Source organism: Thermobia domestica, chromosome 7 (assembly GCF_964235325.1).
Source record: "Thermobia domestica chromosome 7, izTheDome1.hap1.1, whole genome shotgun sequence".
Taxonomy (NCBI): domain Eukaryota; kingdom Metazoa; phylum Arthropoda; class Insecta; order Zygentoma; family Lepismatidae; genus Thermobia; species Thermobia domestica.
In genome coordinates, this window is record NC_137460.1 from 271,432,680 (window position 1) to 271,458,763 (window position 26,084).

The window sequence follows — 26,084 nt, forward strand, 5'->3', positions numbered from 1 at the left end:
ATAAATATTGTTTTTTTGGGATGTTTTACGATACTTGAGTGGGGCGTTGGGGGAGCGGTAGTCCCCATTTAGATATCAATATTGATAGTCATCGCTTCACATGCATTGATTAGGTATAGTGTTTAGTAACATTTTGGCCTTTGTACTTATAGCAACATTTTTAACATTGTACATTTCTTTGACTCGGAACGTGACTGTAACCGATTCATCTGGTCCGGTTCCGGGAGCAGTTTAGGAATGATTCCTAAAGTGTTCTGGTAACCGGATCAGATGAATTGCTTGCAGTCACTGTTTGACAGAAAGTAAAGATTTGCCTAAAAATCTATTGTTAGTGATTCCAACATGTATAAGCTACAAACCTACTCACAAAAATCTAGTGATTTCTAAAAAAAAAGAAAAAGAAAAAAGAAAAGAAGAAAAGATTTTTGAATGAAGGCCCTGTTAAACTACTTTTCTGGATTCGCCGCTGTTCATAATTTATTTTCTAACAAGAAATTCTTTCCGGCATCTACCTAAATAGGAAATTTACCTAACGTTAAAACACAGGAGGCTCCAGTGGTAATAATTTCCTATCTAAGCGTTATTTTGGACCGGTGCAAAATAACCGCGAGTATAGGGTGAAACCCCTTCCCCCAGTTTTACGTTTTATATGACTAATACGTTAGACATTTCAATTTCAACAACTGCATCAAAGTCCCACTATACATGGTAGTCTACGAAAATAATTTAACCTTGACGGAAATTCTTATAGATGATATCTTTCAAATTTTATCAGCCTTTACAGTGACTGCTTTCAATACCTCTACAAGAATAAACTTTCCCGGTAAGTAGAACTGAATTTAACCGACAACATTATAGCCAAAATACAGTTACATGTTCTATCTTACGGTGGCAGTTAAAACTTCCGGTTTACTGCTCATGGTTTTCCGTACAGAAAACTGTGAAACTCTTTTCAAATTTTGTGCAAAGTAACGCCCGATGTGCCAAGTAACCCCGTCTTATGGTACTTCAAAGTAGTTTTATGCAAGACATCATAATTTTGAATACACAGTAGATTATATATCGTTATTTGATTAACCTTAACTGGAGAAAAGGAAGTGGTAAGATGTTAATAATTTACTCTTTCTCTCTTTCTGTCATCACGTCAGGAGTAAGAAGCTCAATTCGTATACTAATTTATAACAGCAAGTTAATATACACTTATAACTAACATTATGGTGAAGGGTACTATAGATGTGAAAGACCCCAAAATATTATGAAGAGTACAGATGAGAAAATGATCAAATACGGCAGCTATCAGTATCGAATCCATAATCTTCTGGCGCAGTAAATGTTAAGTCATTTCACTTGTCTTTTAAATGGTGTGATTTCAAATTATAACTCCTATGGTGAAAAGCTGAACGCACACTATTAATAGATCCAAATTCAAAACATGTTACAAATAAAACGATTGAGCATACTTTTATGGCTCTTACCTACGATATTCTTATGATTTCCTAGATTGTAGAAAATAATTAATTATTTCACTCATCGGATAGCGATAACGTGATCTGAAGTGAAACGTTTCACCGTCAGTTCCTCAGAGTGCTCTATGAATGGAATAAATATAGCTGTTAGAATAGACGTATCACGCAGCTACAGTTTCACTTGCAATCGATCAGGAAGGAGAAAATATCTGTTAACCGGCTTTACAAAATTTCATCTGATCTGTGAACAATTCTACAGAAAGACCAGATTGAGAAATGGATGATCATTTCTTTTATCTCAGAAAATAGAAAAAAAGAACAGTGGTTTCGATAATCTAGTTTGATCTACTAATCCTTCTAAACATGATTTTTTTAACTATTAACTTTCGGAAAAAACCTGCACAATGGTGCATGTTCGGCTGGTATTGTATATATTGCTGATTCTATTTACCTGCACAATTGTGTAGGTCAGGGCTGAAAGGGATAAAAATGGTTATTATCAATCAGCAAAAAGACGTTACATCTTCAATAACTTACTTAGCGTGATATGAAGGAAAGAAAGTTTACATGTTATATATATATATAGTTACCACTTACAGTAGAAAGACATCACATTTTTTACATAAATAATGAAACCGATATGTCTACTACAGGCGGGTCACGTCGCTTGCGTCAGTAATATGCATGTGAACTGTAAAACTTTGGTGAAAGTTTGGTTTATCAAAAACGATAAGATAATATTATACAATACGATACTCTAGGAATGGGCTATAATAATACAAGTTTTCATGGTTTAGTATAGTATGATATCCAGTTAAGAAGTTAAATGTATGAGATGTGGGACTTTGGTTATGGTTAATCACCGAGTGAATGAGTTTCGTATGTTCTTGAAGGTATACGAAACTTTAAAGTGAAGTATATATTTTATTTTTAAGCTTTTAATATTTGCTGCTAAAATTACACAGGGAAAATTACTACGAAAACTTCAAATGAAGGTCAGGTTTGTTGCAATCAATTGACTCTTACGGCCTTCATTCACAATTTCGCGAACGTATGCTCAGTATGTTGTACTTTCTTGTAACCAGGGAAACAAACATCTGATCACGAGGGTGCTACCTCGGCAAAAGAATGTGCAGAAAACCATTGCTTAATCTCAACTTTTAAATTTCACACATAGTACAGTAAATACAACCAGGACCAAGATTATGCTTATTGTCCCTGGTTCAGGATTTGCTTATGCTTATTGTCCGAGGTTCGATGTTTTCCCCAAGAAGTATATAGATATACTTCCCCGTATAAGTAGATTGCTCCATATAAGTAAAGAAGCACGTTCGGAAGGAATAAATGCGTAGTTTGAAAGAGCAATGATGAAAATACTTTGTTTCCTAGTAAACAATTTTTAAGTCGTATACTACAAGCCATTTGCTGTTTTTACGTTGCTCTTGTTAAAACATCTAAAGAAGTCTATAAGTTGATTTGAGGTTTACAGCTTAATTTCACAATATCCCCTTAAAAACGTAGTTTTTCTATAATTCTTTTTATGCTAGCAAAATTGTGATCACTTGAGTGCATGAGCCAATGTGTGATGAAGTTCTGTACATTGCATATTAATTTTATATCATATGGTAAATTCATGTATTATGAAACCTGCGGAAATTGCCCATTTTCTTCTTGTAAGTCGTAGATCACTTGCTCACTGGTATATCGTAAAGACACCTCCCAAGCATAATCCACTCACCATTTCTAGCGTAAAATTTAAATCTGTTCTTTTACTCGTAGGATCTTCGTTCTAGTGACAGTAACGTAAGAAAAGATAAAAAAGTTTTCTAAATGAGTTACACGTCTGGCTAACTGCAGACATGTAAAATTTAATTACAAACGGTTCAGCCATTTCTGTAGCTAATACCAGATTAAGTTGATGTCAAATTTTTTGTACTTAGGTGTATTATGCAGATCGTTCGTCTTCTGTCTGTTGAATATTTATTTCCGAAAACACTGCTGCGCGTGACACTTTTTTAAAAGTGAAAAGGCTAGTGTGCCAGCTGTCCTTTCTCTAACCACTCAGATTATAATATTTGCCGTACAATTTTAATCCTGTTCCCGTCTTTATGATACCCTTTTGAATGAACGTAACGTAATAAAATATCACTAAAATGAACACGCTCAACATATTCAATATTTATTTCAAACAGTTCAGCTCCCTGTATTTTATAATGTGATGTATAAAATATTTATTCAATTTTTCGGTATTCAGAGTGTAGCATTTATCTTCGCACTCCCTTTTTACTTTTAACATAAAAAAGCAATAATGACTAGTGTTTCACGATCCTAATAACACTCGAGGGCATTGTTTGCAAAAGTCCTGAAACAACAGAATTTCAAACCTATTATATATTTCGATTTTTCTTAATGACATTACAGCAAATTGTGATAAATTCTATGTTGAAAGCACAAATATAAAAGCACTAGTAATAATGTAAGAGTAACGAAGGTGCTGTTGGGTGTCCATATTACCTTAACGTTGAATTCTGGAATCATTATATCATGTATTTCAAGTAAGTACATAATGATAACAATAATTTACAAACTATGCTTCTCAAATGTATTTGTTTAATTAGAATGTATGAGATGTAACTACGTCGCTACATATCAATATAAACAAAATTTTACTATTTCAAAGTATCAGACTATATAAAAACGCAACCTTAAATTGGTATACTTAATGAAATCACGTATCTTCTGCAAAATTTTAAAAGTTGTTATATCGTCCATTTGTTTCTTTGTAATCATAGTGACAATTTCTAGTAGCTGCAATTGCAAAAGCCTCTTCCGATTTTTAAATTTTCTGACACAAAAAGTTATAATGTTAGTGACAACGGATCTCTATTTTCACTTATAATAAATGTTTATTCCATATAGCACAAAATAAGTATTTTGGTATGTACCTGAGTTAACTCTGATATCGTATGTATCATGACGGGCATAAGAGTTTAACCAGGTAATAAGGATTGCTTTGAAACAAATGCAGAGTGTGAGAATTAAATCTGACATGTCTGTAGTTTCGTGTGCAGAAGATACATACTTCTGGGTCATGATCGCAGAAGGTCATGGTGAGTGGTGGGTCGTAGTGGGTCATGGAGGTGGTGGGTCGCAGTGGGGCGCGTGCTGTTGACCCAGTATCGACTGTCCCACCGACTCAGTGACCAACTACAGCTGTGGCACTTTCCGGAATATCAGTACAGATTTTGGAAAAGTTCCAAAGGATATGTAATTGTTACATTTTAGGTTAAGGTATTGCTAGTCTGCTGTTTCATTGTTGAATGATATTACGATTCGCCATGACTTTTTCTACATATTGTTTTTGTGAGAAAACCTTAATCAGCAATAGAAAATACAACTGTTTTTCGATTCGGATTGGTTTGGGTTAACAGCTTGTAAATAAAATAACTTAATGCCCAACGCTTATGCCTGTTAGGTTAAGGAAAACTATGGTTGAAGCAAGTGAATTATGATGGACGAATTGGTGGAATGAGGAATTAGGAGTGTCCTGAGAAAACCCACGAACACTATTTTGTCCGTATCAACCTTATTTGCCTTGGAAACGAATCAGGTACCCCACCCATCTGATTGATTAGTAGGCGGGGTCTCACTTTCAATTCCCGATGGGAAAACCTTTGAAATATAAAATGCACTTGGTGTATCCCTGCCCTTCCAGGTTATTGAAATTACCTGGAGAACGAGAATAACCGAATAGAATAAAGACAAATTTCAGAGATGCCTTCAGTCTTTTAAAAATTTAATCTTGAATTCTCTGGACTGCACTATTTTATCATGACTAAAGTCAGTGATTCATGGTTAATAAAACATTGGGTTCGTAAATGATTGCATTGCCTACATAAACGAGTGATTCTTGAATCTTACTTATAAGAGCATTATTAGGGTAGTGGCTTGAGTATTCGCTTCGTGTATTAGGGATCCGCGGTTCGATTCTCCGTGGATATTCAGAAAAGAAATTATAATTTAGAATGATCATATTTCTGATTTGTAATAAAATGTAGAATTGTCGATTTCTCTCGTTCTTACAAATTACAGTTGAAACGACTTGCTTCACAGGGAAAAAGTAATCACATGACGTCACAGTCTACAATCGCGATTTCTACTGTCTGAAAACTTCGCTTGTTTCGCAAACAATTCATAAATAGAACGGGTCATTTTTCAGGCCTAGTTTGAGTCATAAATTTTCCTGGAACGTCATTGTGTAATTGTTACTAAGTGTTCTTGCACTCTTACTAGAAATAATAATATTTTCGTTCGGCATTTAAAGAAGTTCCATATATTTGTTCAAGAAAAATTGATAAATAATAATTATTCCTTTTTATATATTTTGATAATATATTAATATTGCGCATACATAATCCAATGTCTTTAGTAGTGTAATAACCTAACTTCTGGGCCAAAACTCTGGCCAACCCATTTTGGAAATATCTTTTACCAGCACAGATTGAGTAGGGTGAGATTGAGCAGGTTGCTTTGCGCATAGGCTTTTATGCCATTTAAAATCATAAAAAACTTACATCTAAAACTGCATTACACTATACATAATTACATTTTTACTCTATCGCATAATGTCCTCCTGATTGTTTGTAACTTCTAGACCATTTTTTGAGTGTCTATAACATTCAGCAAACCCGTTATCGCAGCGCTTTGACCAGAACATAAGGATAGCGTGAAGTATTTAATAATTAGAATGCTCAAGTGCTTTGAGGTTAAAGTTAATACTGTACTTTGCGTCTATAACTCCTAATTAAATTTATCTATTATTTTGCTCCCTTTGATTAGCTAAACAATGATATTTTCGTTCAAATTGGTTCACAGATGGTTGTATAATGAGAAGTTGAAGTTCAGAATGTTGCACATAGATATATATTGTCTCATCTGACTTGCTGCTACATTTATATATATACTCTTGCATCCACTCTTCCTAAAACAAAGAGAATAGATATGTTACTTGCTTGCATCATCATACACTCGCCTTCTCTCAAGTCAACCGGAGCAGATGCAATATGTTTTCTTTTTTAGCAGCTCTTGGACATCTGCCAAATATATATCATGCTTCTCTTGCTCCTCTTCTTGAGAAAAACATCCGGTACTTTTCTCTGGCCGAGTGTCTGTCTGTTTGTATTTGAATCGCAGTCGTCAGTGAAGAAAATTTGCAAATATAACCGCTACCAGGTTATAGAAGTATTTTTTTCTGGACGCTCTGTATATTTCGTAAAGATAGTGATTATTATTTTCGATTTATACTTTATTCTGCGACGCTGTAAGTTCTTTCTTCGGTGGGAACTGCTTTCTTCTCAGGCAACTGGGTAAAGAAATCTTTCATCGCTTTTTCATATATATATCTAAAACATTGCTTTTGGTGAGAACATTTCAGTTAAAACATTGCTTTTGGTGAGAACATTTCAGTTAGTGGCTAACCATTTCAGTGCTTCTCTCTGAGTTATTATATGCACAGTATATATTCTATAGTTATTGGAAACTGAATTATGTGTTTTTTTTAATCGCTTCTGAAACATTGCAATAGATTAGAGCAGACTAGATCAGAACAGGTATTCAAGTGACCAGAGTGACGACGGTTGCGTTGCTTTGCAGTTCCTTATGTGTACTTTCTCACGCCCGAGTTTTCGCAGTGTCTCGTGCATTGTTGACAGTTGACTAAAATTAACATAAATCATTTTCCGTATTCTGTTTGCACGTGCATACAGGTGCTTTAACTGAGTGGTTTTTGGAATGAACTGCCAACAATTTTTAGTCGATCGCTGCAGCTCGTACCTTGAGATTTAGCGCTCACGGAGTTTGACTCCGGTATTTTATGCAGCCACCATGCACGTTGCGTTCTGAATCAAGTATGATTTTGTGTTAAGGGGTATAAGCTATTAGCCGACGAAGGACGTTTTCTTAAGGCTAGCCCCCAACTAGTGAAGTCCCAGGTTCACAAACCTTGTGAGTTTAAAAAGTTATACAGGCGCCCTCCAACATCAGCATTCTACTTCTTTTTCTTTAATTGCTGAAGACTCGTCTGTAAGTTTCAGGATTGTTTGGCGCAGTAACTGGATTTCTCGTGGGATTATCCAGGCAACTTTCCCTCCAGTGCTAATCCCCCAAAGCGTCAATGGTGTGAGAGAAGGATTCGCAGTGAAATCTCAATTATAATCTTACATATATAAAAAGGGCTACAGTGCATTAGAAAGACAAAGTGTGATTTCTGTGATGCAAATTGTTATACATATTCTGTGTTCAGTGTTGTGTTCATTCCTCTCCGCTATTTTTTATATTTCATTGTATTTTAATAAATAAGTATAGTGTTATTTAATCCAGTGTGTTTTCGTTTTTTCTGTGAGTGATGTTTGTGTGCGTTATGGTCTGGATGACCGTCTGATCGTCCGTAAAATTTTCGAGACGAGACACCCGAACCTCTCGGTGTCTAATGTTCGTCTCATCATTGAGACCGACGAGCGATTTGGAAACAATTTGTAACCCTTCTTGGAGAGGTCCTTCATCGTCCTATCCAGGTAAGTTCAGACCTTAGGAGAATATTTATTGGTAGGACCATGAACCACGAACAGCGACTCGAACACTGGTTACAAAAATGCCAGGTTCATCTTTATTAGTGTAAAACTGAGTATAGAAACTTCCGCCAGATGGCAGCCAAAGTCAACCATTTATAGTAGATAGAAAGTGTGTAGGATTACTGCTAGAATATGTTCATCTAGCCGGCAAATTCAAAATATAGTAGTAATAAGATTATTGATACCTCAGCTCCTATTGAATATTTTGACAATCTGATTACATGTTTGGATAGCCCATATATATATTGTAGAGTTATATGGTTTTGGTCATGTTATTTTAGATGATGGAAAATCACATTTATTCAAAGTTAAATTAAAATACTGGATTACAGCAATAATGAAATATTGTCATGTTGTAGAAACACGTGCGTTTGTTTATTTGTTGACTTACGTCAATAATTTGTAAATGTGATAAATGTAAATGTTGGTTAGACGCTAAGTCGTCACTTTATGTGTTTGTTTTGATTTGTAATGTTGTGTACAAAAATAATGAAATGTCATCAATGTGAAATGATGTATGTAACATTGACACACTTTGACTGTGGCATAACTGTCAGACTTGCAGAAAATTGTTGGTCTGGGAATTTGGCCACGATGTAATTCGGGTTGAAACCAATAACTGAGATAGAAAAAAAGATCAACGAAGGGAATTCCAGAGTGTCTGGAAAGGAGAACAAAAACCTCTCGTTGGAGAGGATTGTGATCAGAAGTGGAGGATCGTTAGAGAGAACCACTTGAGAGCCTTCAGCAGCTGAGCAGTGAGCTGCAAGTCCAGTCTACCTGAATAGATCAAGGGAGATCTATTATTCTACATCTTCAACCATAAACTTGGAGTATGGTTGGTTTATAGTCGGATTCCACAGAACGCCGACTATCTGCATCAAGAGATCCTGCATCATAAAAGTATTACCATCCAGCCCAGGCATTCATCAGAAATTAAGGTATGTGTATCTCAGCTATGTACGAATTATTCGTGACAGAATTTCTAGATGCTGTCGATATGTGATCTGACCAGTTATACTCTATCAACATGAACATACGCACACACTTGATATTATTTGATAATACATTTATTTAAATGAAAGCTCAATTTGTGTGGGTTTTCTCTGCTTCCACTTCAACCTACTCATTTCAGATAGTGAGTAGTAGCAATCTCCAATCGTCAATAATAACGTCATCCCCATGCAATTTAGGCACGACGTGAGGAGGTTGTTATGGTGGAGATAGCTGTGGTTCGGATCTCAATACGGAACAGTTCTAGTTTTAAGTATTAACCCACCATTGTTATGGTGGAGATGTTATCGGCTCGATTCCCGGTGTGCTTGTAAAGGTTTTTAACGATATTACCCACCATTGTTATGGTGGAGTCATGTTTGGTTCGAGTCCCGGCACGATTAAATTTAGGTTAAGTTATTAGTATGGTAAGAAATAGTCAAGTTTATTTTAACGGTCACCATTGGAATAATGCAAGGTTTTGGTTCGGATCTCGAAAAGCTTAAAAGCGACTCTACTATTATATAGTTAACAGGTTAACCCTCGCCACCCTCCCACACTACGTTGTTAAATATAAGTTGTTGTATGTAAAATATATATTAATAAATGACAGAAAATACTGTGTTGACGAGGGCACAAAAGCGAGTAAAGGAACTCACATTGAAGTCAATGATTTATTTAGTGTGAGGACACTTGACAGACGGAAATATTGTAGTAGTCAAGACACAGCCGCGAGTCCTTAAATTGTGTTAAGAACCGGTTTTTAATTTTCCAAGCAGTCCAGTGATAAAATCAGCTTCGGAAGATTTTCCTTCCATTTTAAACTTAGACGTGAATTTAGTTAAGAATAAAAATAAGGACGTAAAAATGGCTTCGAACGCGACGTTTTACGCTGATATAAATAAATTGCCGACGATGTTTCTTTCTTTGACGAATTTGACGGTGCGTGTCAGGTCGAGGTATCGCCGAAAACAAGAGGAAAGAACTGATCCCGAATATTTTCAAAGGAGTAGGGAGACAGTGGATTAAGCTTTTCCTGAAACGAAAGAATGTATCAGAAATCCAGTATAAAGATTTACAAGCCGAAATTGTAGAAGTTTACGATGTCGAACGTAACTCTCGATATTGAGCACCGAATAAGAGAGCGATTACAACAGGAGGATGAAGCAGTCATAAATTATGTGTATGACATGCTTGTGCTTTCCGAAAGGTTGGACACGAATATGTCAGATAAGAAAAAGATCGGGATTATTGTCAGTGGGTTACATCCGTACTACATGGAGAAAGTAGGGACGGTGGCCTACTCGAATTTGGACAAATTTGTAGACGATCTACAAAAAATTGAGAAAAATAAGTGCAAAATCGCGAAACGTGTTAAGCGCGAAACAGGCAAATTAACAATCAAAGATTTCGTTAAAAAGATTCGTGAACAAGTCGAGGACGAGGAGAGTGAGTCCGAATTGGATCTCGTGTTAGTACAAAAGGTAAAGAGGATCATAAAGTTAAACAGGAACCGCATAGTTTAACACAAATTGCGGAATTAGAAAAGAAAATTGATAAATTACAGATTGCGTTGTCAGCAAGAACGCAAGATGATGAGAAACGGGAAAATCAAAGTAGAAAACAGTTGAAAAATCAAAATATTAGAACAATAGACAGTATAGAGGAAATAATAGGGCCAATTATCGTGGAAATAATAATAGATATTGGACAAATAATGATGATAAAAGAGGTCAGAATAATTTTAGAAATAATGGAGGAAACAATGGATTTCAGAGTAGACGTGAAAATCGAGGTGGATATTGGCACAGTAACCGTGGTCGTAATCAACTAGAAAAAAGGCAAAGAAGTGGTCATTGTCAGAATTCTTGTCAGCAGAATCAATATTCGAATGATCACAATTCGCAGAGGTTCGTGCAAGTTGTACTTGTACAGGTTAATGGTACAACGTATTACCAACCTTTAGGGACGAGTAATTTAAACTAAATAGATCTGTAAATGAGCGAGGCACATTTACAGATAGCAAAAATATTAGGACACGTGATGTAATAGCCTCAGTGATATTAGAGAATAATATGGTATATTTACCATTGGAAGATGAAAACAAACAACTTAAAGCATTACTCGATAGTGGATCGCAGATTTCCATTATCAGTGAGAAATTAGTCCCGCCAGATGCACGTATTATACCAAAACAGACGAAAATAAGGGGTATAACTCAGAACATACTGGTGATCAATAAATTGGCTATAGTAAAATTTAAAATTTCTAATCAGACGTTCCATCAGGAATTTAGAGTAATAAAATATTTTCCTTATCAGATGCTGATTGGGAATGATTTCTTAAAATCACAAAATTGTCAGATAGATTATGGGAACGGTAAGATTTTAGTACAAAGGTTCGGAAGACCGACACGGAGATGTGAAAATGATCAGGAACCAAGATCAGTTTCTGATAATATTGCTATAAGTGTAAAAACTAGTTTAAAACCAAAGTGGGTTTTTGGTCATAAAGTCAGACTGTTACCAAGGACTAGAACGACTGTAGAAGTCAATCTAGTAAATTCTTGGGCTAATAATGAGTATCTTTTAGAACCTGATAGACAATTAGAAAAGCAATATAATTAGGTTATACCGAGAGCTATCTTATCGAAAGATAATCAAAAGTTAGAGATTATTAACCCCTCAAATAAAACGATTATGTTGACAAGAAATTTGAAAATTGGCGATGCTGAAGAATGTGTAAGTGAGAAGGAGTTAAGACAGGAAGGTCTAACGGAAGACGAGATTGGGGAAGTTTTAGAAGCACGTAGAAATTATGATAAGGCGAGATTAAAATTCGGTGACAAAACTAAACCCGAAATAAAGAAGAAATTAGAAAAACTTTGTTTTGATTATGCGGACGTGTTCGCATGGAAAGAAAAAAATCCAGGTAGAGTGAAAGGTGTTGAGCACAGAATTAGATACCGAAGTTCCTTTTAGGAGACAACAATATCCAATACCAATTGCACTGAAAGAAAAAGTCAAGGAGCAAATAAATATCTTGTTTAAACAGAACATCATTGAGGAGAGTAACAGTTCTTATAATTCCCCGATGCTGTTTGTTAAAAAGCCCTCTGGAGCGATAAGAGCAGTACTCGACTGTAGGCACCTTAACCGCCATGTTAAATTCCATTCCGTGGCGCTGCCGCCCATACATCAAATCTTAACATGTATGGGAGGTCATAAATTCTTCAGTGTTCTGAATATTAAAAGTGCTTATCATACTGTGTCTATCTCAAAGAATTCCAGAAAATACACGGCGTTCAACATTCCTGGCGTCGGTGCTTCTCAATATTGCAAACTCCCAATGGGATACATCCAATCGCCTGCTGTATACGCTAAGATCATGGCTATGACATTAGCTAACGTTAATCCGGAAGCGGTGTCATATTACATGGACGATGTGTTCGTTTACGTAAATAACCAAGAGAAAATGGTATCAGTATTGCATTCTATCTTTCAGAGACTGCGGAAATATGGTTTGAAATTGTCCGTTGAAAAATGCCACTTTATGGAAGAAAAAGTTTTAGCGCCAGGTCACATATTAAGTGAGGCCGGATACGAGATTAGTCCAAAAGTGATCCAAGCCATAAAAGCATGTAAACCACCGAAATCCGCAAAAGAACTCAAATCATTCCTAGGTTAAACGAATTACGTACGGAAATTCTGCAAAGATTATGCAGTAATCTCAGCAATTTTTCAACCATTGTTAAGAAAAATCATAAGTTCGCATGGACTGAGGGCCACCAGAAGAGCTTTGAGAGATTAAAAAATGCATTGTTGAATGCACCGTTGCTAGCTCCGTTCCGTGAAAATTTGGACACAAGAGTATATACTGATGCTTCGACTAAATCCATAGGAGCAGTTCTAATGCAAAAACAAGTAAATAAGGAATGGACTCCAATCGCACACTATAGTAGGGTATTCCTACCTCACGAGACTAAAAGACACATAGTGGAATTGGAAATCCTAGCAGTTGTAAGTGCGTTTAAAGCATTCAATTATTATCTGTACAACAAACAGTTTGAACTGTTTACGGATTGTCGATGTATAAAGTACTTGCAAACAACACCGAAATTGGCACCGAAATTATTAAGATATAGTTTGGAGATGGCGAAATATCAATATCCACCTGTTCGTTGTCCGGATGAGAAGAACCCAAGTGATGTGCTTTCTAGGAATACGGATATTCAGCCAATGGCAGAGGATATAGATTTAGACGCATTACCGGTTAATACCGAAGATCTGGAAGTGAACATCACCTTTGATGATAACGTAGATGTAGCCGAACTTCAAAGAAAAGATTATTTCTTTGGACCCATCATGAATGCGATTGAACATCCGGAAGTAGCTGATGATAAGGCTGAGAGGCAGGCACGTTGGTATGTTGTGAAAGACGGAAAAATTTTTAGGACACGAAGGATGGGAAGTGGAAAGTTTCTCTTGTGCATTCCTTTTGCGTTAAGGGAGCAAGTGTTTAAAAACTTGCACTGCTCAATTTACGGTGGAGGTCATTACTGTCATTAAGTGTTACAATCGGGCACTTAAGTCAATTTATTTCCCTAACATGAAAAAGTATTTTCAGGAGAAGGTCAGCCAATGTGTAAGTTGCCAGATTCAAAAACGAAAGGCAGGCAGAACACCATTGCATCCACAGACGTACCCAAGTTATATGCCATTCCAGCATGTAACAATGGACGAGATTGGGCCATTTAAACGCTCGAAGAACCATCGAAACAAATATGTAATTGTGTTTTTGGATAGTGCAACGAGGTATGTAATTGCGAAGGCAGTTCCAGCAATAACATCTGAGATCATAGCGGAGGTGATTTTCGAAGAACTAATTACTAAACACGACATTCCCGAGGTTTTAGCGATGGATAGGCATAGCACCCACCGAAGCAAAGTGATGGAGGAACTGGCAGAACGTTTTGGAATGAAATTGAACTTCCCCAATACTGATGCACATTATAATATAGGAACATCGGAACGAGCCATAGGACAGGTGACGAAACACTACATAGATAGAGAATTTACGAATTGGGATAAAATTCTACCTTGTATAGTATTCACCATGAATACTCAAGTACATGATGGAACAAAAGATTCGCCGAATTATTTACTGACTGGACGTGAACCCAGAACGTTCCTGGAACAAGATCTGGACATTCCCTGTGAGTATGTGGAGAGTGAGGAGCGAATCTGGGCCGTCAAAGAAGCAAGGAAGGTGGCATACCAGAATTTACAAAAGCGTTTTAGGTCACAGAAGCAGATTGAGAAGAAATTTTCTCAACCTAACTTCGACATCGGTCAAAAAGTGTGGATAAGAGAGATGTCAAGAGCAGGTATTCCCGCTTGTTTTGGAGGAAGATTCAATACCCGTGGTATTATATTGGAAAAGATGAAAAATAATTCTTATAAAGTAAAGTACGAGACGAAAAAAGGTCAAGAAAAGTGGATACGATTGACATTCGTCGTTTAAAACCGTTTATCGGAGCAAATGATGGAAAATTTGATAAACAAGAGGAAGAGTCGGATTTAGACAGTCATGTCTAAGAAAAAAAACAACGCGTGGTAATAAACCAAGAGGTTTATTGACTTAAATACCACAACAGTTAAATATTGTTGCGACGAAAACAAAAACAAATTAAGTTTATAAGTTTGATTTTTTTAAATAGATGATCTGTAAGCAAAATATGTTTGACAGTGGATGGCGAGTTGGACCGCCATTTATCATCTAAAGTCCGAATCCAAAGGAGAAGGAAATGTCGGTTTCCATCTGAAAACCCTGAACTGGTAAACATGTTTTGTTTACAGAATTATAGTTATTAGGAATATAAAGATTTTTTTTTAAATTAGAGAGATTGCATAATTCTGTGTGTATATTAAATTATCCAAGGTACGCATACAACATAAATAAGGTAAAGGAAAACATGATAGAATACTTAAATAAATAAACATAAGTATTACCTAAATAAAGGATTTAAAATTTATTAAAATAAATAAAGTAAATTCAATAAGTAATTTTAGGTTTCAGTTATTTATAGTCAACACCATGTTGAAGATTATAATTTTGGAATTGCTAATGATGAGCATGGGCATAGCAGAAGATGAACAGCAGCAGATTACGTTACCAGAGATTGGGTTAACTTTAATGCAGAACGCATATGCCGTGCATGCAACAAATGTGGTGTATACAACTGTAAAGTTACACTTAAATTTTCAAGAATCTGTGCCAGTACGTGATAAGTGTACTGATGCATATGACATTCTTAATGATTATGCTATGAAAGAAAAAGAATTTAGACGAAATATTGTGAATTTGTTACCATGTCATTTCGTTTATGAAAATGGCAAGACTAGTGTAGTAATAATTATAGGAGTAAAAGGTTTATATTTTCATGGTTATTGGGTTTATCTTCTATTGGTCTATCGACATATAATTTAATACATAATCAGCAATTGTCTCATTCAATTGATAAACTAAACACGAGAACTTGCTAACTAATGAAATTAAAAGCCTAAACGCATCATTTAATAATGAAATTTCTTTAGTCCATGGAATTGTAGTTAAAGTGCAACACGTATTGCAAGGGTTTAAAAGTAAAATTCAAGAACTATAATGTTATTTACACCAATCGCAACGCAAGATACTTGCGAACTTGTTTGCTCATCTTGTGCAAGAAAGGGCAAATAAAATGATATACAGTATATTAAATAATCAATTACCATATTACATATTGTCTAATGCCGATGTAAAAAGATTAATAAATCTTCATGAAGTGTTGAAAATAATATTTATAGGTCAGACATTGGGATGTTTTACCAAATGTCTAGCGTATATTTAGTAAAATATCATTATGAAGAAAATAACGTTGATTTAATATTAAAAACTCCAATAATATATGACAGTAGCATCTCAATCATGTATGATATAATATCTATGGGCTATTTAATAAATAATACCAGAATATTTTACGATTTACCGGAAGCAGTTTACTTGGCGGAAGGTAAATATCATTCGTTAGATAAAGCTAAATGTGAATTTAAAAGTTTCTTGTATTTTTGTGAAAGTATAACAATGGACAATGAGGCCAAATGTTTAAATAATATCGTTTTAAATAATTCTTTGGAAGGATGACAGCAAAATTCTGAGAAATTTTTGGGGAATGTAATATTCAGATACACGCAGGAGTTATGTATTCTTCTGTTGAAAAGGAGGCGTACATAACGAAAGTGGGTGCACATCAAGAAGTAACTTCCACAAAATTGGATCAAACTAAAACTAAATCATGTTTCATAAATTATGATAAATTTGACAATATAATAATAGGAAAACTGGTAATTCCAACTAAGCAAATAGTGCAAGTTTAAAATAAAGATCTTAAATTAATTGGTAATTTGACAGAGAGACAAGTTAATTTTTCTTTACATACACAGGAGTTGAATGGATTAACGGAAAAGTTATTGAAATTAAAAGTTGATACATCAATCCCTGAGTAACATTTAAAAACAGATTATATTATGTACGTAATACTTGGGATCATCATAGCGTTAATATCAGCAACTTCATTGCTATTAGTATAGTATTGTAGGCTTTATAAATCAATTCGGCAGTATAAAATTCAAAATCAATAATAATAATAATAATAATAATAATAATAATAATGATAATCAATAAGAATTAATGAGGTAAAGCGTGTCATGTAAATCCATGTTGTATGTGCCTTGGGTTGAAAAAAATTACATTTTGTGATATGGAAAGGAATATTATTTTTGAAAAAAAAGGAAATTCAATGTCGGAATGAAAACCTGAAAAGAATTATTTATTAGTATATTAAAACAATTAGTAAACATGTAGAAATACTTACCAAGCGCATGTGGTAGACACGAGTCGATAAGCTTTGGTAATCATGTCCTAGATAAACTAGGATCAGACTATCCATTGGTGAAAACGAATAAGGTATTGGAACGAAAAATGTTACGCGGAAATAGTACGACAAAACTCGGTATTTTGGTAAAGTAAGAAAAGCAGTAACAATAAGCATAGTAATAGGATATCATAGATAAAAAATAGAAAAGAGCATGCAAATAGATAATGACTAAGCTCAATAACATTCTAATATCAGTGAGATCAACAGCTTAAAGATATGTAAAACATCGAAAATTAGAAATAAATGTCTATTAATAGAAGCTAGATAAATAGATAAATAGAGAATATTATAGATATTAGTAACGTAAAACTAGAAAAGTAAGCTTACGATTGAAGTATATAAGTTGTAGAAAGTATGCGATAAGTTTTTAAAAGAAATGAACATCGAGAAGAAAAAGTAAAAAAATATAGATAAAATAATAGATAATAGACGTAAAATAGTCAAAAAGGAATACAGTCGTAGTGCATCATGTTTAAAATTTTCGTAAGTGGTATGTAAACAAGGTATTTTGAACTAAATTCGTTTTCTAAATTCAAGTTTTTTTAAAAAAAGAAAGATTGAAAATAATTGATACGTAATTATCTATATAATAATCAATTGGCATATCGCTGTTATAATAAGTGAAATATTTATTTCATTAGTTATTTGAATGTACACCTTGTCTCAGAAAGGTTGAGCGCATTCACTATTGGTGTTTTCAGGCAAAAATTTTCTAAGTCCAGCTTCGGGTATCTTCGGGAAAAAGTAAGCCAGGTTCGAACCTCCAAGCCAGCCTTTGCAATCGGGAAAAAGTTTGCAGATGTGTTTTTCTTCTCTTAAATATAATAAGACTTGTTACCAAGTGTTTAAAAAAGCAACATTGATTGAAATACTTAATGATACAATATTTCGAAACCTTTTATTAATGTGAGCACATGCTTGTTTGTCATTTAGCTCTCTATACGTAATGGAACATTTAAATACGTTAAAGAATCTTTCCATATGTAAAAGAATGCTCAAAGTTAAGAAATAGAACATAATTATCGCCTGAGTACTAAAATAAAAGTCAAAGTAGAACAGAAACAGCGTTTGTAATGAATATGAATGTCATAATTATCTTGAGATCCGTTATACATCGCTAGAAGCTTAGTTCTAGAAGTCCTTGTGATAGCTCATTGGTAAGCTGTCGGATTTCAAATCATTAAGTTGTGAGTTCGATTCTCATCTGGGTCAATACTTTTTTTAAAATTATATTTTCCACAATGCATGAAAAATTATATAATATAATTACATTAAAATACATAAGTTGTTTATATATAACATAATAATTGCAGAACATAGTAATTATTATGTTTAAAATATAACATCTGAGATAATTTTCACAGTAGGTCGGTATTATATATGAGAATGTTATATACAAGTTAGGAAAATCGTTTAATAGCAATAAATAAGTTATGTAGTGTATTTATTTGCAGCTATTTGTCATACAGATGTAACTTCTCAATATTCTCATTAGAGTATGTTATTTATATTCGTGAAATACAGTATATTCCTACGGATATAGAAAGTGTATAAACAGAGTATCCAAAGTCGTATCCTGCTTCAAAACACATAACTTTTCCCGATCCCCTTAACGTCACGGGAAGAAACACAAATTCTCTTTAGAACGGTATGGCGTTACTTAGAGTCTCATTCGAATACGTTGAATATGCTTTTGTGTATTCATCTCTCTCTCTTTCGGTTTGCTTATGTGTGTGTGTGTTGCGGAATATCCCAAGTTGAATACAACATTTGCAAAGTATATGAGCATCATTGTCATCGAATACCAGAAATTGAAAGTCGTGTTTCTTCAGGTTGGGTTTGCGTGTTCATGTTAGCTCACTGGTAGAGTACGGACTTGCCACTGAAGAGGTCTTGAGTTCAAAGCCTACAGCTAATTATCATTCTTTTGTTAGTAGGATTGCACAGAAATCGGATACAAGGAGTGGTTTACTTCTAGAAATATTTTCAGAAGCGTTTAGATAGCCCTGAGAAGGGCTGTTTTCGGGAGTTAAGGCGGAGACATTAATATTGTGTCCAAGACCCTTCTGAATTTATTACACGCTCCATTCTTCTGGGAATGGAATCTATTACATGGGTGACAAACCTATCTCCTTCCCCTACCTCCAGCCATGCTTCGGAAACAAGATGCCACAGGTCATCCTGAGTTCTTGGTGGATCTGCCTCAGGCCAACTTTCCCTTAGAGTACGCTTCACTTCTGCCCACATATTTTCCATGAGATTGAGGTCTGCTCCACGAGGCGACCAGTCGATTAAATCAATCTCAGGGTGCCCTGCGAACCATTCCTGAACCACACGGGAAGTATGTATTGGCGACTGGTATTGCTGGAACTGAATTACACCATCAGACTGAAATACTCGTACAGACGGTACCATGATATTACTGATAATGTCTAAGTACTGAGCATTGTCCAGATGTCCTTCAATTCTATGAAGCTGTCCTGCTCCGCGACTGGAAATCCAACCCCAACATAAAATAGATACATGGCCACTGCGATTGCAAGCAGCCACATATCCATGGTCATATCGGGTGCCTCTCGGACGATACACAAAACGGCGTCCCTCCTTTGATGTTATGAATATGGATTCATCTGAGAAAACTACGTTTTCCCAATTGAGACCCACATTCGCCTGTGCAAACGCGAGACGGTAAATTTTGTGGTCGTCTGGGAGTTTTTCCTTCACAGCAGCAACACGGCCACGTAACCCAGCATGACGAAGCCTTCGCAGAGCTGTATGCTTACTACCAGGAAAGAGAGAAGCTTCCCTTAGCTGTCTAGACGTCCTTAGTGGGTCTAACCGGGCTTCGTTTACTAATCTCGCATCTTGGGCTTCGGTTGACACATGCGGACGACCAGGAGATCGTAAATTACCAATCTGACCTGTAGCACCATATTTCCGACTCCATCGCCTTCCTGTAGAGGCCGGTACACCTACTCGCCTGCTAGCTGCAGTTGCAGAATAACCTTCCAACTCCCATAAAGTAATTACTGCTGTACGTCTATCCAGAGTTACCAATGTTCTGAGCTGTGAGAAGGAAGCAATAGGTAAAAGCTAGTACTTGACGTGTGATTGGTTACTTGCACGACACGCCTATTGTGGGGGAACAGCGTTGCCAGATCTAGCATAATGATGCTAGATCTAGCATAATTTGCATGTCTCTAGCATCTAGCATCTTGCTTTTAGCATCCTGCCCAAATCTAGCACAATTTCAGCAAGTTATCAGAAAGCCGTAAAACCTGGAGATGAGAAAGAATTTGGTCGTGGGAAGAAAAAGAACGGCAGAAATGTATCCTCTTCCATTGATTCATACACTCGGTAAACCATACAGGCTTATTTTCCAAAGTAAGTTCGGAACGGCTTTGGGCTTTTTTGTGGTTCCACCCAGGGTTTTCTAATCCTTTAACTCCGCGGCATGGGCGGAGCTATGGGGGCCATTCTCCCCCCAACGTTTTGACAACTTCACCATCTTTATTTCTGACTTCATGATCATATTTATTCCTGAAATGACAGCTCCGAGACCGACCAAAAATCTGCCCCCCCCCCCAGCAGACGATTCCCAACTCCGCTTATGCTGCGAAGTAATTTTCTTTCAAAATATGTAAACAAAAACTTTGCATTTATTTATACGATATATACGCCATTGAGTCTGGCAACGACTGCAGTAATTTAGTTGAGTTAAAATTTTGGTGCGTGAAGTATTGAGTTCTATCCATGCATTCTTGCTCTCTGTGTATTTTAAGTTACGTTATCGATTATCAACTTCGTTTTTTTTAACTCCTGAATTAGTAATTTTGAGGATCTAGCATAATTTGACCGAATCTAGCATAAGTTCGATCAGGTTTTGGAATAATTCCGAGCTGTGAGCCTGGCAACGCTGGTGGCGAACCACTTGGTCAACGACTCGCGAAAGTTTTCTCGACAAGTTTTTTCGAACAATTTTCTCAATCACATTTTATAAATAAATGTATCATTAATAACCTAACAATATGACACAACTCGTTCGTCCTGTAAACATTCAGAAGGGTAGTTTAGCCTACTCTTCGACGATTTTCCCATTAGCCCCTGATCCAATTTTGTTCATATTTCATAAATAAATGTCACATAAATAACCTAACGATACGGCATAATTCCATCATCCTAAAAAGCTAGAAGTGGTATAATACTTTTCGGAGTAAGATTTACCCTACGATTTTGTGGAGAACGACTCAGGCAATTTTGTTCGTATTTCATAAATAGCATAACTCGTTTGTCCTGAAAAGATACACAAGGGATATTTTATTCTTGGGGATGACTTTTTTGACGATTTCTCAGAAAGTACTCAGACGCTTTTGCTCATAGTTCACAAACAATTATTTCCTTAATAATTCTAATATATGGCATAAGTTATTTCTAACAGAAATATGACCAATGGGTACTTTACTTTTGGACATAAGTTGCTTCGAACAAAGTTTTCCAAAAACACATTATTTTATTCGCATTTCCCAAATAAATGTTTCAGTAATAGCTGCAGCCTAACACGAGTCAGTTTAAGAAATTCGAGCGAGAAAATTCAGTGCGTTTCATCCGTACCCATTCTTAAATATATTTTTAAATGTTACACCTAATCACAATTTTCCTAACAAAATCGAAACTTCTATTTAAATGTGCCTTGTTGTTGCCAAATGGTTCAAGTCCATTGGTTCTGGATTTGATTCCCGGTGAGAGCTAGTGTATTTTTATCCAACGTTAAGGTATAGGTAATAAGTAGGTGCAAAGAGAAAAGTGTTGAAACAAGCCTAACCAACCTAATAAATAATACAAAGAAATAATACAATATTACGAAATTATAGAAGAAACGTTGTTAATATTAGATATTTGCGTGTGAGATTGTCCAACCGATGACCGTCAACTCCAAAGGTAAGAAAGTGAAACATCCAATAGCAGATTAATCAGTGGTCTCTAGGTAAAACTATCCTACTAGGAAGTGATTGAGATACCAAAAAATGTTGTAATCGCTGGGAAACATGTTAGGAGAATACATTGGGTGAGAGACTTTAATTCATGAATAGTCTGCACATTCTTTGGTGTATTGAAGTGCGTAGGTGGTGTGTGTTTAGCACATCGGGTTCCTTTTTTGTTAGTCCCAGCTTTCTAGACCGGATGCAGTTATTCCCGGTAGAAAATACAAGAAAATATACATTTCTATTACTATTACAGTAAATAATTACACTCATTCTCTCAATGTGATACTTGTTTGTTTAATTGTATACAGAGAGCTGATCCGTGGAAAAATTGTTCATAATAATAAATAAAATAAACTCGACAAATATTCTTGTAAATAATAGGTAAAAGTTTGCGTCACACTGTTCATTTTGCTGGGCACGCCAGTGTGCCACGTTATCCGGTTGTGGCACACTGGAATATAGGGTATGGCTTTCTAATTTTTCCCAACTATTTTAACTGCTTCAATTGAAATGAATTTATAATAATAAGAGAGTGAATTTAGTCTTCTTACCCTTCGATTTAGAAATAAGATCCCCTAGAATTGTATATATAAAAAATAATAATACTCAGAATTTTATAGAGTGGTTTGTTTTATTCGAAATGACATACTTCCTGCAACTGTTTGGGTTGGAATTATTTGAAATCAAATCTTTAAGTTTTACGACCCACGGTTATACCGGCTAGGCTAAAGGACACGGTGATGATGAGAAATCAATGCAATGGTGGAATGAAAAAAGTGGGAGAAAACGGAAGAACCCCGAGAAAACCCATGCACATGGTGTTTTTCCACCACAAAATTCACTTGGTGCGAGCTGGGTTCGAACTAAGGATCCCATGTACCAAAGGTGAACGCTTTATCACTGAGCCACCGCGGCCCCTCTGAAATCATTTATAGGAGAGAGTGACTACTTTTATGAAAACTTGATATCGAACACATTTGTTTAAAAATACCAGCTTTTTGTGAAATATTGCTTAATATTCAGGAAAACATAAGTCAATAATAAAATAGTAGTAATAATAATAATAATAATAACTAATAATAATAATAATAATAATAACTTATTATTATTATTATTATTATTATTATTATCTTAAATTAAAAACTCTCTGGACCTAGTGCATTGGCACAATTCCACGAATCAAAAAGAATGTGTTTACTTATCATATAAGTGTAGAAGGACTTAATCCCTGTTGCTTTCAATATAAAAAGAAAGTGTCCAACTGTCAAATGATATGCTACATAAAATGCCCTATGCAACATAATGTAGTATAGAGTCATCATTCCAGGTTGTCTAAAGAACACTTTCGTTTTAGCAAGAAAGGAAGAAAATAAAAAATACTGAGTTTTAACCTAGTAGGAAGTTTGCAGATTTAAGGGAAAATGCACAGAGTTGTTGGATATAAAATGTAGTTCGGATTAATGGAGTAAGACACCGTAAATATTTTATTGTTTGAAATATACTGGGAGTGACCAAGCCATTACATATGGAAATATCGAAAGAGATACGTTAATGGTGTTAGTTGCAAACTTTTTTAGAAATGAAAAAATAAGGAAATCTCTAAAACTCTGATATCACAGATCCAAATTGACTGACTGGTAAGTAAATCTGCTAAATCTGAGTAAAGCAAAAAAAAGTATTAATGACCTGTGTTAGTTTCAGATATATCATTCTCATATCAAAACTACGATAGAAGTAAATTATGAATAAAGGTGAATTCACAGTTCTGGAATACCAACAAATGATTTTGCTAGATGTAACTTTTCAGAAAACTTATTTGTAAGGATTTATTATTTTTTTCTTTGTTTATTAGCTTCCCCATGCCGTAAACGTCGCCAACTCCTAGTGGCTCACTTGCCGGTAAATGGCGATCGTCGATAAAGCGACGCGTCGAAGGATTGCCGCTAGCGTGCCACTAGTGGCAGGGATTCGCCGAGTCGAAGCAGATATCTAGAATCGGGGGTATCGAAGTTACCACAATGTAAGAACGAGGACTTCATTTTGGTCCGCGCTCGTTTGACTTGTCACGGAGAATCGTAAAGGGATCAACATGAACTATCGCCAGTCATGTGCATGCGGTTATTATTATATATTATTTTTCCCTGACGAATTGTTGTTATAAGGACAATATTTGAGCTCCGGGGGTCAAGAGTAACTCCTGCCTTTACATCATGAAGTGAAAAATCTTGAGGTGGGTGCGTATAATTGTATGAATTTAGTTGGCAACTGTCGCCGATCACTAGCAAGTGAATATGGGAGAACTATGAAAAAAGTAAATAGACGCTTGGCATTTTGTTATAAAATTACATGACGAGTGCATTTGATTTGATTCCGAAAAGTTTTCTTCAAATATACACGGTTAAAGGAGCACTCTGATTGGAAACATTAAAAAGACTTCAACGATTTATTACTCTACAAGCTGTGTCTTCATAATCACCTCCGTGACGAATTCGGAAGAACACGCAATTACTAACCCTAAGGTTGATGGTTCACGCCCAGCTCAGGGCACTTTCGTTTTATTTTTTTAAAAATGTTTTTAGACTCATCTTGATGCAAAGAAATTACGCATATAGGCGATTTAACGTATTTTAGGGGAATAATTTTGTGGTTCGTTGGCGTTCCGTCGCTTCTCTGCCGGTGGTGGTGTAATTTTCAAAACGGAAGTGGGACCAATTTTTGGTTGCGGGACCGCCAATTTTTGGGGACATGTCACTAGTTGCCTATCGGTGGTCCACCGACGCTTACGGCATGGGATTTTCCCCTCACGAGTGAGGCAGATTGTAATCGACCAAGAGTGTTTTGGAAAAATGGGAAACATCTTCCGACTTCGACTTCTGAATAATCCGTTTAGGATCAAGTCGAATCAAGGCTGCACCACGGGAAGGTAGAACAAGTGAGGCAATCGTTCCAAGCACTACGCTCGACAGCTTCCGTCTCATTCACGACTTAGACTCTTCAGGAAAAGTAACAAGTTTATTTCTTGTAATTTATTCTTTGAGTCAAAGTATTTTGCAATAAACCATCGTTTTGTAAGATATTTTTACGATTGTATACTATTCATTTCGAAAATTGTACTCATAATATAATTTCCCATCATGGATTTGAAAAAATCAAAGTTGGAACAAAGAAAGATATCCGATCCACATGTCTCTTCATGTTTGATATGGAAGTCTCATCTTCATTATTGACCCTTAATTTATTTTAGTCCTAGGCAACGCGAATCGACGGGATGGCACTAAGTGAAAACATTCATTTAGATGGTTAAGTAATCAGGAAATTCCTGCTGTTATTTCACGAAACACAACAGATCTTGAGGAAAAAAAACAATTTTGCTTACCAGGGGGAGGGAGTAAATCATCTGCTTACGTTTGCTTAACTAGGAAGAAGGCAAGGGCGCCGATCCTGGGGGGTCGGGCCCGCTCAAAGCTCATGTAGGCCTCCTTTGTATTTATGAATATACAATATTTGGCATTATTTGAGTGTAATTTGTCTTAAAATCTCATATATATATATATATATATATATATATATATTCTGCATTTGAATGCCCCCCCCCAAATTTAAAGAGAAATTGGCGTCCTTGGAAGATCTAGTGAAATGAATAAAAATGTGGTAACGTAATACTTGAACAACTCTATCTAATGGAGGAAAGTAAATTAGTATTCAACACTTCTTTCAGTTTTAAGCATTTCAAAGATTCTCGTAATTTAGTAGCGTCTCGGATTTGCATTTTTGAAGTACGGGAACTTTATCTATACCTTAACGTGGGAATCGGTTTCGGACCATGCACTTAAGCCGCTTTGCCATAAGAGGCACAAGGAGTTTTTCTTTCGATTTCCTCAGGAATATTGCGAATGGTATAACTTTTAAAACTATGTTTAAAAAAGAATACACATCGACATAATAAGATGATAATCTGATACCTAGGAAATATATTGAATTGTTTTTAATTTGTTCTCACGCTTCCAAATCAGTACTTATGCTTTTTTTATTCCAG

General features: G+C 35.6%; 2 protein-coding genes across 2 annotated transcripts in view; one reads left to right on the forward strand and one right to left on the reverse strand.

Annotated features, from left to right (window-relative positions):
- Positions 1-26,084, reverse strand: part of LOC145689071 (uncharacterized) — a 93,801-nt gene that overhangs the window by 42,383 nt on the left and 25,334 nt on the right. The gene's annotated exons all lie outside the window — the stretch shown is intronic.
- LOC145689724 (uncharacterized) lies at positions 13,000-13,656 on the forward strand. Its single transcript, XM_081763922.1, has one exon. The coding sequence runs from the start codon at positions 13,000-13,002 to the stop codon at positions 13,654-13,656; it is 657 nt and encodes a 218-aa protein (XP_081620048.1).

Bases quoted from the DNA above. Each gene is read 5' to 3' on its own strand.
- LOC145689724 (XM_081763922.1), top strand. From the start codon at position 13,000: ATGCAAAAACAAGTAAATAAGGAATGGACTCCAATCGCACACTATAGT.